The 12,241-nt window shown below is 36.7% G+C and overlaps 1 protein-coding gene across 1 annotated transcript in view; it reads right to left on the reverse strand.

Annotated features, from left to right (window-relative positions):
* Positions 1-12,241, reverse strand: part of Tll1 (tolloid like 1) — a 221,981-nt gene that overhangs the window by 22,245 nt on the left and 187,495 nt on the right. Inside the window, exons 15-17 of the mRNA XM_023714616.1 lie at positions 9,738-9,898; positions 5,550-5,730; positions 521-622 (exon numbers count right to left, since the gene is read on the reverse strand). Of these exons, the coding sequence (XP_023570384.1) occupies positions 521-622; positions 5,550-5,730; positions 9,738-9,898 (444 nt within the window). The remainder of the gene's footprint in view (positions 1-520; positions 623-5,549; positions 5,731-9,737; positions 9,899-12,241) is intronic.

Consider the following 12,241-nt stretch of genomic DNA (forward strand, 5'->3'; position numbering starts at 1 on the left):
AAATACAAGCTTTAAGAAATAGGCACCAAATATGACTTGGGGGGAAAAAGCTAAACTGGATCAACAGGCAGCCAATCCAGGGAGAGGCATCCACTCACGCTGCGTCACTCAGCTGTCATGGCATGGCTGCTGTGACCATTTAAGTCAAGCTGGCAGATGGCACACATATATGATGGCGTATCACTCATCCCTCCCACACACAGGGAAGAGAAAGGACACATCGCAGCCTTGTCAGAGGGTGGGCTGAAGTCACACTTCACCCTGTCAGTTGATTTTTTCTAGTGAGAACTACTGAGTTCATGGTGGCATAAAAATTGTATTATTTTTACTTTTTTAATCAAATCAGTATTCTTCCTGTAGAGATGGGTTAAGGGGAAATGTCTTCATTAACAAATCTTGCACCCGTTTTTAAAGATACACCCATGATTCCATTCTTAAAGGTTGATTACGTGACTCATCACACACAGGCTTACAGGATACAGTCAGGGAGTGGCAACATCAGAATGTCTCCCACACATACAGGCATGCTCACGTCCTTTAAAGAAGTCATCAGAATTGGTGTGCTTGTGAGTTACACATTCCCTGTCTATCCTGGACACTCCCACCACTCTGTTAATACTTGCTAGGAAGAGAGTGCGAATAAAGAATTATTCTTTAAAAATCAACAAACAGAAAAATGTATGAGAAATTTGACGTCAATGGACAATTATCTTTGTGAAATTGATTTTAGGGCAATTCATCATACCTTCATACCTCCTACTCCCTTAACTGTATCAAACAACAGTGAAGATTAGAGTTTATGATGTGAATGGTGGATACTAAACCACATTTCACCATAGTATCATGTCCCATATTTTCGGATTCAGATAATTCAGCAGGAAACTAATTGTTCATCATTTTACAATAAGAAGCTTTAAAAAATTAGTATAGAATCTCTTTTATAATGAAAATAATTTCAACACACAACCTGTTTCTAACATCTGAACAACATTCTATTGGAAATATCATTTCATTAGGTCATGCTTCTAAGGTGAACTGTCTCAAAATTTGATAGAACAGGGCCAGAGATGTAGCTCAGTGGCACAGCACTGGCCTAGCAACTGCAAGGTTCTGAGTTCAATTCCTGGTACAAAAATATGAAAGAATAAATTTGATAGAACATAAGCTGACCAGGGGTGATGGCAATGGAAGGAAAACAAAATAGAAAGTAAGCCCAGGGATATTTCAATGGCTTTGTGACAAGCCATTCATATTTCTATACTGTTGGAAAAAATATACGAATGAAAGCTGAAAAACAAAAAACAAGAGCGGAATAGAAATGGAAGAGGATGAATTTTCATTTTTATAATTTATAGACTCTAAGTATTTCCTATTTTACACTTTCTCAGTCTGTGTTTCTACCCTCCATTCCCATATCTGTTGTTTCCTAATGTAATCAAGCCTGCATGAACCATAAGAGCATCAATTATGCTGCTAGAATATGTTCATGGGTTAACAAAAATTTTAGCAAAACATCAAAGAAAACTAGGCAAAATAGTAACTAAAAGCAGTAGAAGAAAGTTATCATGTCCAGAAAAATAGCCTGTAAAACAAATGATGTGTCAGTCCCATGAAAAAAGAAAATTTCACGAAGCCACTGGAATACTTAAGACTGTCTAGATACTTTCCATTATGTGGATGAAAAGATGGAAGTGGCTCTCAGCAATAGTGGACACACTGTAGCTGCTCACAGCTCTTTACCTTAATAGCAGTGAATTCATACCTCAATTAAAGTACATACACTTTGATGTTTTCTAAACTGATGAGAACAGCAGCATAAATAAAGGAGGATCACTGAGTCTGATCTGCCTAGTGAGACCATGTACCAAAGACATAAATTAAAATAATAATAATTCACTTGAAATTTTCTGATATTTTCATGTAACAGACACAATGAAAAACTGTTTCATTAGTTATAGAAACAAATGATTCATTACAGAGAAAAATATTTTTTCTGCAGATGGAAATCAGCCCCCTCTTTGGGTTGTCATAGCCTCTTTCCACCTCTCTGTTTGATGAAAAAGGGTCTATTATGACTAGCAAAGGAGGTGGTACTTTCCCATCGGAGGCTGGCAGAGTACCTCTGAGGTGGCCAGAGGCCACTAGCCAGTGAATAATACAGACTGGGTGGAAAAGAAATGGAAACCTGTAACAAGTTCTTGCAAGATTCAAAAATAAAAATTTTCTCTTTGCAAACATCTTCCTTATCTGTAAGAAAGAAAGTAAACAGTCCGTGCAACAGAACAGGAACATACATAAGGAAATACTTTTGAACTAAATGATCAAGATCTTAAATAAATGGACACACACACACGTACACACACACACACACACACACACACACACACCTGCGCATACACACATACCAGCACAAACAAAATAAGATGATCATGAAATCACCTTTCCAGAAGTAGTAATAGAGTTACTAAGAGCTACAAGGGACAATTTTCTTGTTCCAGAAACATGCAAATCTTTAAATGTGGTCAATAAAGAAAATTTGAAGCAGAACTAAAAATCGTGTAAGACTATTGCAGTTGTGTTACTATTCGTAATCATTCACACTAATGTTTATATTTTTGTTAGAGTAATATCCAACTGAATGTCATCTACAAATACCCACAACTATTCCATTAAAGAAACTCTGTATAAAAACAGTTGTAAAGAAGTATCTGTATGTAATGAAAGGCAGATAAGGAGCATGGAGGTTACAATCATTTGAATTTATAGTCAGAAAGATGGCAATAAGTGAAATATTTTATCTAAATCTTGCATTTATTGCAGACAGAGACGATCTGAGGGTCACAGTCTGGTATCATTCCATTCTGACCACTAAGCAGGTCATCAGGGCCATCAATAACAGACAGCATTCCCACTAAAATTATCCTTTAGGGAGACTGCTATTAAATGAGATTTATTTTCAAGTTCAGTGTTCATACTATTACAGAAGACATGCCCGAATCTTTTCATTAACAAAAGGTTCCCAGAGACGACAATAAGTCTGTGCTCAGTTCCCATTGTCTAACGTCACTGATTACATTCAAGTACTCAATGTTATAGCTGAATTTTTAATTTTGTTGTTCTACTAAGATAAAAGTCCACTAATTCTTAACTTTAACCCATATAAAGAAGTATAACTCCCTTCCAAGTACTAACCAGGCCCGACCCTGCTTAGCTTCCAAGAGCAGAAGAGATCAGGCGCGTTCAGGGTGGTATGGATGTAGGCTAAAGGAGCCTAAGTTTTCTCTGAGCAGAGCACAGTTAACCCTGCCTCACACTGAAATAAGCTGTATCGTGTATGGCTATGGACATACGGACCTTGCGCTCAAAGTAGAATTATACTAAACTAAGTTTAGATTTACCATCACATAAAGTAAAAGCTAACTTTTAGGTGAATGAAAATTCCAGTCAGAAATCATTGATTTTAGTATCTCTTAGAAAATTCCTCTGTCACTATATTCAGAATTAGCTAAAACATATACATAGTTCTACATAATATCCAAAGATAGCCTTACATCCTGGAATCACTAAGCACATCATTTTTGCAGAAAGACTTGTAGATCATTCTTCCATAAAACCCATTGAGCTCCCAATTTTCAAGCTGAAGAAGTTTTCAATAACCAATTTGTGATACTTACTTGATCTGATATGTAAGTGTTTCTCAACTCTATGAACATAGAAGTGACAGAAATCCCTGATGCTAATTGTTCTGGTAATATAATTTTAGAGACATCATTTTGATTTCATTTCTTAAATCTGAAAAGTATTTATTTGAAAACATGAAGCCATAACCAAAAGTAACTAAAATATGAAATTTTATCAGATGAGCCTATGTTACAAATATTATTATATGTACATTATTTAATTGCATGCATTACTATTTTTTATGTATTTTAGTACAGGCTATCCAGGGTCTCACTGCATAGATCGGACTCATAGTGATCTTCCTGTTTTCAGCCTCCCACTCGCTGGGATTACAGGCGCAAGTCACCATGCCCAGTCTCAGTCACAGTCTCAGCCTGCTCCAGGGGTGGGGCCAGCATGGCATTACTATTTAAATATACTTCTTTGTCTTCTTCCTGGTGTATTACTTAACAGCGAGAAAGCTACAATTTATTTTTATATAGCTTTCCTTTACAAATAGCATTCAATCAGTTCTCATAGAGAAGCTGAAAGCCTATCTACTATTTTTTAAGTCATAAGGATGCCCATCAGTAATGTAACTCACAAAAGCCATGATCAGCTCTAAGAGAGTGGTTGGTGGGCCAAGACAAACTGAGGTTCAGATGATTTGGGACATTAAGCAGCGTGTATTTAACTCATCTGTTATGTATAAGTGAATCCAACATTATAATAGGAATACCTGAGATCCAATTTCCCCTTGAATTTTATTGATCAGTCTATTAAACTCATTAATTCTAAACATGGGAAGACTGAAATAAATGGACTTTGAATTATCTCACTCCACATCACCTAATCTTTTTTTCCCCCTGTATTTTAGGGAAGAGTCTACAGCATGTTCAGGGTCTCACTACTAAATCAGACTCATAGTGATCCACCTGTTTACAGCCTCCCAAGAGCTGGGATTACAGGCATGCACCACCACGCCCAGTCTCAGTTGCTGTCTCAGCATGTCCCAGGGCCTGGCACGGCAGTCCCCTGAGCCTGCTTGCAGGCACTTTAATCTGCTGAGCCATTTGGCTGGCCCTTACCACATCACCTAATAGTAAATGTAACTGAAAATTGCTTGCTAGCTACACAGCACAATAGATGGTGCTGCCATTTATTGCTCTCTTATCTATATTCAGAGTTTAACAATAGCAGTTTCACAAAAAATGATTCTGAGAAAGAGAAAATTTCATTTATGTTTCTACATGGGTTCATAAAATAGAGGATCTTTCATCGAATTTCAGCTTTTTAAGTGAAAATATTTAATTGGTACAATGCTAGTTTTTCAAACACAAGGGTGAATCATTAATTATATCAGATATTAGATTATTTTAGTAAAATTGCAATTGTTAAATATCTTACTGGTATCACTCCTATAGTGGCAGGGCAGAATATGCTCTTCATATTGACACAATAAAACAAAAGCATAATGTGAGAACACATGAAACCAGATAATAAGAGAGATGTGTTAGTTATTAAAATGAGACCACGTTTTTACAGAAACAAAAAAATTTTGTTAAAAACTGGCACTTCAGGGAAGCACTCTTCAAATCTGGGTAATAATTACTCACTGCATGAAAAAAATATTATGTTATTTTTGTCTATTATTTGCTCTATTCTTTCTAATGTTAAACTTTACATAAGACCTAATTATTTTAGGACATTTCAATAGGACCTCTATTACTTTAGGTAAAAACACCTGATAGATTTAGGAAAAATGATCATGCATTCCGTGGGCTTCCAAAGTACATTTCAAAAAAAACTGTGAAGAAAGACAGCATAGACTTTAAAGCAATCGACGGTGAAAATCTGTGGCACATGCATAAGCATGGGCACATCTATACCTGCAAAGAAGTGTGCTTTGAAGCCCTTCTTTGACACAGTGTTATCAGATCTGAATTCAATTCTCATGTTGTTGAATTGGGATGTGATCACTTCGGGCACCTCCGCCCCACAGAATTTGCCATGTAGCTTAGACTCAGAGGCGAGACCACTCCAAATCTCCACATAATCATATTTGCAAACCTACAGACAGTAAAAAAAAAAAAAAAAAAATTGATTATCGCCAATGCCAGACGAGAGAGTACCAGACAACTGACAATTATTTTTGAAAATGTTTCCATATTTTTACCTCTTTCTTGGCGCAATAGAATAAGCGCTTCCCTGGCAAGCGTAAGGGCCTGAGTTTAATCCCTGCTTCCGCAAAAAAAAAAAAAAAAAAAAATTGATTATCGCCAATGCCAGATGAGAGAGTACCAGACAACTGACAATTATTTTTGAAAATGTTTCCATATTTTTACCTCTTTCTTATCATAATAGTCAGACTGGAATTTATCAGAGAAAAAAAAATCAAGACAATGCTTGTGCTATGATGCAGAAAGCACAAAAGTTAGAGAATTCTGTTGTGACTATCACCTAAACTTGTGCACGCAAAGGTATGCTGGTCAGTATACATTAATAGCATATATCTTTTTCAGAAAATACAATGACAAGGATAATTGAGATGGACATTTATTCATGTGATGGTGCCAGTGGGCTGAAGCACAGCAGTAACCATCCCTTTAGAAACATTTTTGATGTTTTAATTTTCAGAAGGAACTGTGAATATATGTGCTATCTACTGCTTTATTTCCTACTGACAATACTGGACATCAGCATATGTAGTCTATGATATAATCACTAGTAATAAAAAAATAATCATTTCCATTGTATAGACAAGAAAACCAAATTGAGAAATATTTATAAAGCTTGTTTGAAATTATATTCTGCAGGGCAGTGTGGTGACGAATGTGGTCATGACATAGATGCACAGTTTGGCTTTGTTCGTTGCTGTGTTCTAGAAACATAAACATGGTATTTCTTTTTTTTTTTTTAACTTTATTTTATTTATTTGTGTGTGTGTGTGTGTGTGTGTGTGTGTGGCCAGCTCAGCCCACCAGGGGGCGGGGTGGGCTGGCATGTGGTGCTGGGGGATTGAACCATGGTCCCTGTGCTTTGCTAAGCTTGTTCCAAGTAGGTGCTTTAGACCACTGAGCCATCTCACCAGCCCCTAAACATGGTATTTCTAATCGAACAACAGCATGAGTAAGTTTCAAAGTGAAAGACAGACACTTGGCAGCATATGATATGTGGTATATGAACAAAATTTATTAGAATGATTTGAATTTCTCTGAGTTGATAGCGTGAAGCTACTCTGCAGGACTGCTGGAGGATAATGAATGACAGCTCCCTTCAGTGTAGCGCAGGCTGGGATGTATAATTCAATGAGGAGGTGGGCTCATCTGATTTATAGGCACTGCACTAACACCATCAAAATGGAAAGAGCAAAGTGACTAGTGAGGATTCTTACGCAATGTTGCGGTCACTAACAGATGCTCCCGTAACACCCATTCCCCAAGTTCCAATAGCGCACACTGAAAAGAAGACATCTTGCACGGATGACCTTATTATGTAAACGTGTGATAAGCAAGGCTTAACAATGCATATGATTGAACCCTAGGGCAGGAGCTGTACTTCAAAATATGTCAACTCACATTACTGCTTCCTGTGACATTAATTAAATGTTAAATCAGCAAAATGTCACTAGGAAAAATGAATAACTGTTTTACCTACTTTGCTGCAAGCAGGAGTTTTGTTGAGCGAGGGCTCTATCATAGCAAGGAGATATTTCCAAAGTTAACATTCTCTCTTATTGATTTTCTCTTTGGGATATCAATATAAGGAATAAAATAATTAAACTTTAAACTTCACCTAGTCTTCTAGTCTAGTCTTCTGTAAATCAAGGATTTTCACAGACCTTTTATTGTAAGCAGATAAGGTATCAAGTGAGACAGTTCCAATCACACATTCTGAAGTCTATAAATTTTACAACACCACAAAATTCTCTAGTGGTTTTCCACACAGAAAGATAATAATAAATTAAGGAATTCTTAGATATGTAAACAAAATTTACAAAAGCCCTCTGTGAGTGATGACCACTACTATGTGCAAAATGGCTTCATAGCACAGAGCCTGTTTATGTAAAACCATTCACCATTCTTCCACCTGAACACAAATCTCCAGTCTGAAAAACATGCACCGATTAATAAATCAAAATATCTCACCTGCCACCACTAATCGTTATAGAGAAAACTGTGATAAGAAGACTCACTCAGTACTCAGTTCTTATTAAGTATAGAATGGGTAGGAAGATCCCATTTTCAAAAAGTGTGCCTCACATAAAAGCTTTTTAAATAACATTATAAAATTTACTCTCTTCAACTTTTTTTTTCCAAATTTGAGACTGTTGTTAAAAAATGACGTTTCATGTGGATGAAACCGCATCCTTGCCAACACCGAGTTTACACGTGGTGTTAAAAATAACCTCAAAAGGCCCATTGAGCTTCGAGGTTGCCCAATTACCTAAAATACACATTCATCCCATTTCAGATTTTAATTTCCTTTAAGGGGCTGAAAAAGTCAGGTACTGTTTTTAGCTCAAAGCTATAGTAAAGGAATTAAAAATGCACAGCAGGAAGATAGGTCTTTTTGCAAAGGGGAAGGAGACCTACATGTGGCGAGAGGAGGGGAATGGGGTGAAATAATAAGGGCTCTGATCTGCTGTGTGCAAGCACGAGACCCCCATGATGACTGCAATCGTGGTGTCTGCAGCAGACAGGAAATAAACAGTGCTTTGCCTACTAAAGGCGAAATTAAAAGGAAAATGAAAATAATCGAAAGAAAGAATGAAAAGGACTAGGTATAAAAAAGAGAGGCAAAGATGGCTCCACAAACAAAAATATGCATAAACCTCACAAATAGTCACAGTGGCTCTGATGAGTTACAGTTCTGTCCTCACATTTTATAGTTTTCAACAGATACTCATCAAAGACAAAACAACTCTATGACTTCATTTTATCACATTCAGAAGTGTTTAACTCATGTTCTTATCTAAGCAAAAACAAAAAAGTGGAAAGGATGCAGAAACACACACACACACACACACACACACACACACGGAAAGATCAAAGAAAAAATGTTTATAACCATTTCTCTGGAATTAAACCACTGTTGGCCAGTTATGCAATATTTTTCTAAAAGTTCTCACTTCTTGATTTGATATTTCATTCATATTTAGAGCGCACATAGGAATTATCAAATCAATTATTTCACCATTTTAACATGATTACCATATAGAAAACTATACCTTCAGTGCAGTAAACTGCATTTGTAAAGCAATGTTAGCTTCAGTTACATGTGTTTTACTGAGGTTAAAAAATTTAATGTTTCTATTGATGAACTATGAGAACAGAGGGCTTGCCAATTAGCTCAGTTGTTTAAGTGCCTGCATGGGCAAACCCGGCCAGGCTTGCAGGATCGCAGTTCGATCCCCAGCTCCACATGCGACACCACACCCACACTTAAGGCAGCCTGAGCCAGGCCAAAAAAAAAAAAAAAAATCCTTCTCAACTTTGGGCCATCGAGAGAGTCAGTGGTCTCAAGTGCCTGCTTAGGCAAGCTTAGGCAAGCACAGGGATTGCAGTTCTATCCCCGGCATCACATGCTGCACCAATCCCACCCACATGGTAGGCTGAGCCGGCCACAAAAAAACCCCACAAACTATGAGAACAATTCATAATGAAAACTGTATAAAATTAAAATACATACATTAGCACCAATATAATACACCACTTTCTTTGGCAGATATCTTATTACAAAACCAGTAGTTTTTGATTTGTTTCTCTATAACACATTACATAACATGCAGCTGACACTAAATATTCTATTATTTTTAATAAATTAGAAAATGTGTCAATATATGGCACATTTAGTACACTGAATAAATCCTGTCTCTGGGTATCATTCAGTCTCACAGCAACAGCCTACAATATGCAATGACAGTGAGAATCATCAGATGCAGAAATCAGTGGTAGAACAAAGAAAGACTGACGTACTTCTGTAACAAAGGTACACTCTTTCTCTGTATGCTTGCCTGTCTGATTTCGGTGATCTCAAACTATGATTTTCAAATTTTCTACTTATTGTACACTTACTTCATTGCCTTCCAATTCAAAAAATTCAAACTTCATGGAAATTCTGTACTGAGTTGGGGCGACCACCTGCCACACGCAGTTCTTATTGGGAGGGTACTCTTTCGGCCATCCGGGGGTGGTAATAGTGCCATTCAGCTTGGTAAGAAGTCCGCCACAGGCAGCTAGGAGGAAATAAAAGGGAAAGGTGCGCCTTAGATGCATTCCGAGTGTCTTCCCATTAATACCCAAACATCTCAGTGCTAAATTTTAACCACATTTTTGATTTTAAGTTATAGAAATCACAGTCTCTACTTCTTAGATTTCACCACAACTATTTCAATTATCAAATCCCATTTAAGAATTACTATTTTGTTGCTCTGGAAAAAGTGACTTATTTCTGAACTGCAACATTTTAAATCACTTTCCAGTTGAGTGAGCAATATAATATTGTGTCTCCTTTTCCTCATCTTTTCAAGGTGTATAATAATATCCTGCAATGATGGGGCTGTCTTGCCTAGTGCAGAACTAAGAAAAAAAATTGTGGAAATTGATAAAGCTACTCTGGGAGCTAATGAGAAGAAGATTATAGGGTGGGGGGAGGGAAAGAGGGGAGAGAGAGAGAGAGAGAGAGAGAGAGAGAGAGAGAGAGAGAGAGAATAGTGATCCTCCAGTTTTCCACCTCCCCAGCACTGGGATTACAGGTGTGCGCACTACACCTGGACTCTGAGGCTGACTCAGCCTGCCCTGGGGTCGAGGCTGGCACAACATGTGGTGCAGGCATCTAACCTTGGTCTCGGCACTTGCCTCAGGAGATGCTTAGTCCACTGAGATATTTCATTGGCCCCACTCAAAAATTTTTGTCCAAGCTAAGTAAAGTTGTATTAAGGAGAGCTAGGAGACAACACAAATTATACTAAAGACAACATATTTATTCAGAAAAACCTTAACAACTGGTTTTCATTCCTTTTCAATGACCTACTTTTAAAAGGTACTATTTACACTTCTCTTCTTAATTCATACTGAAATCAGCAAACCATGGTATCTGAAAGCAGTTTAATTTAATATATATATGTGTATATAAAATAACTTGTTTTTTGTCTTTGTATATAAATTTATTACTATATATTATTATATTATATAGATATGTAAAATATCTGTAAACTCACTTGTAACACTTTTTGATAAGTTATTTTGAAGTAGAATATTTATTTCTATAGGATACAAATAAGTGTCAGGTTAATTTATGATTTTTGTTATACAGTAGGAGGAACCCTTGAAGACATAGGTATAGGCAAAGAGTTCATGAACAAAAATCAAATAGCACGGGAAACACTTGAAAGAATTAACAACTGGAACCTCCTCTTATTGAGAAGTTTTTGCGATTCAAAAGAAATTACCAACAAAGTGAAAAGACAACCCACAAATTTCAAAAACTCTTAACTGAGAAGCACTCAGTAAAAGCTCTGCTCTCTAGTATTTATAAAGAACAAAAAATCATTAGGGCCCCCAAATTTAAAGACCCAATCCAGAAATGGTCATCCTAGATGAACACACACTTCTCAGAGGACGAAAGTAAAGAAGCGAATAAATATATGAAAAAATGCTTCACATCACTAGCCATCTGTGAAATGCAAATTAAAACAACATAAAGATACCATCTCACCCAAGAAAAAGTGGCTATCATAAACAAATCAACCAACAACAAATGTTGGAGAGGCTGTGGGGAAAAGGGAACCCTTCTCCACTGCTGGTGGAAAAGTAGACTGGTACAACCATTATAGAAATCAATGTGATTTCCTTAAGAAACTAGGACTGGAAATCCCATTCAATCCAGCTATTCCTCTACTGGGAATTTTCCTAGAGAAATTAAAAACATCATATCATAGTGATATATGTGTACCTATGTTTATAGCAGCACATTTTCTGATAGCCAAATCTTGGAAACAACCAAGATGCCCATCACATGAGGAATGGTTGAAAAAGATGTGATATTTTTATACAATGGAGTATTACTCAGCTATAAAGAATGATAAACTTGAAGCATTTATATTTCAGTGGATGCCACTTGAAGATATACTCATAAGTGAAACAAACCAGACCCACATGTGTAAATATCATATATTCTCCCTAGTATAAGAACTCAAAAGAAGAAATAAAAATAGAAAGGTACAACACAATTAAAAGGAAAGTGAGAACTTGAGGATTAGACAATGAGGAGAGGGCAAGGAGAAAAGCTGAGAAACAGGACAGGGACAAAGCCCTAAGTTTATATGCACAAGATGAGCAAGGCAATGATCCTGAGAAGTATCAGCAGGTTTTGAAACTAGCAGTTAATTGGTATGATTCTCATCCTGACTAACTATACACGCTGATACCTGTGAACCAAGCAACTGCACTGAAGATAGCAAATTGTAATAGAAGGATCACACTTGGAATACTTGTCATTCTGGTCTTCTAAATACGTACTTCTTGTCATGACATATCAATTACTACCATATTGTCTCACTAGTAAAAGTTTTTTTTTT

Source organism: Octodon degus, unplaced genomic scaffold (assembly GCF_000260255.1).
Source record: "Octodon degus isolate 3935 unplaced genomic scaffold, OctDeg1.0 scaffold00036, whole genome shotgun sequence".
NCBI classification, from domain to species: domain Eukaryota; kingdom Metazoa; phylum Chordata; class Mammalia; order Rodentia; family Octodontidae; genus Octodon; species Octodon degus.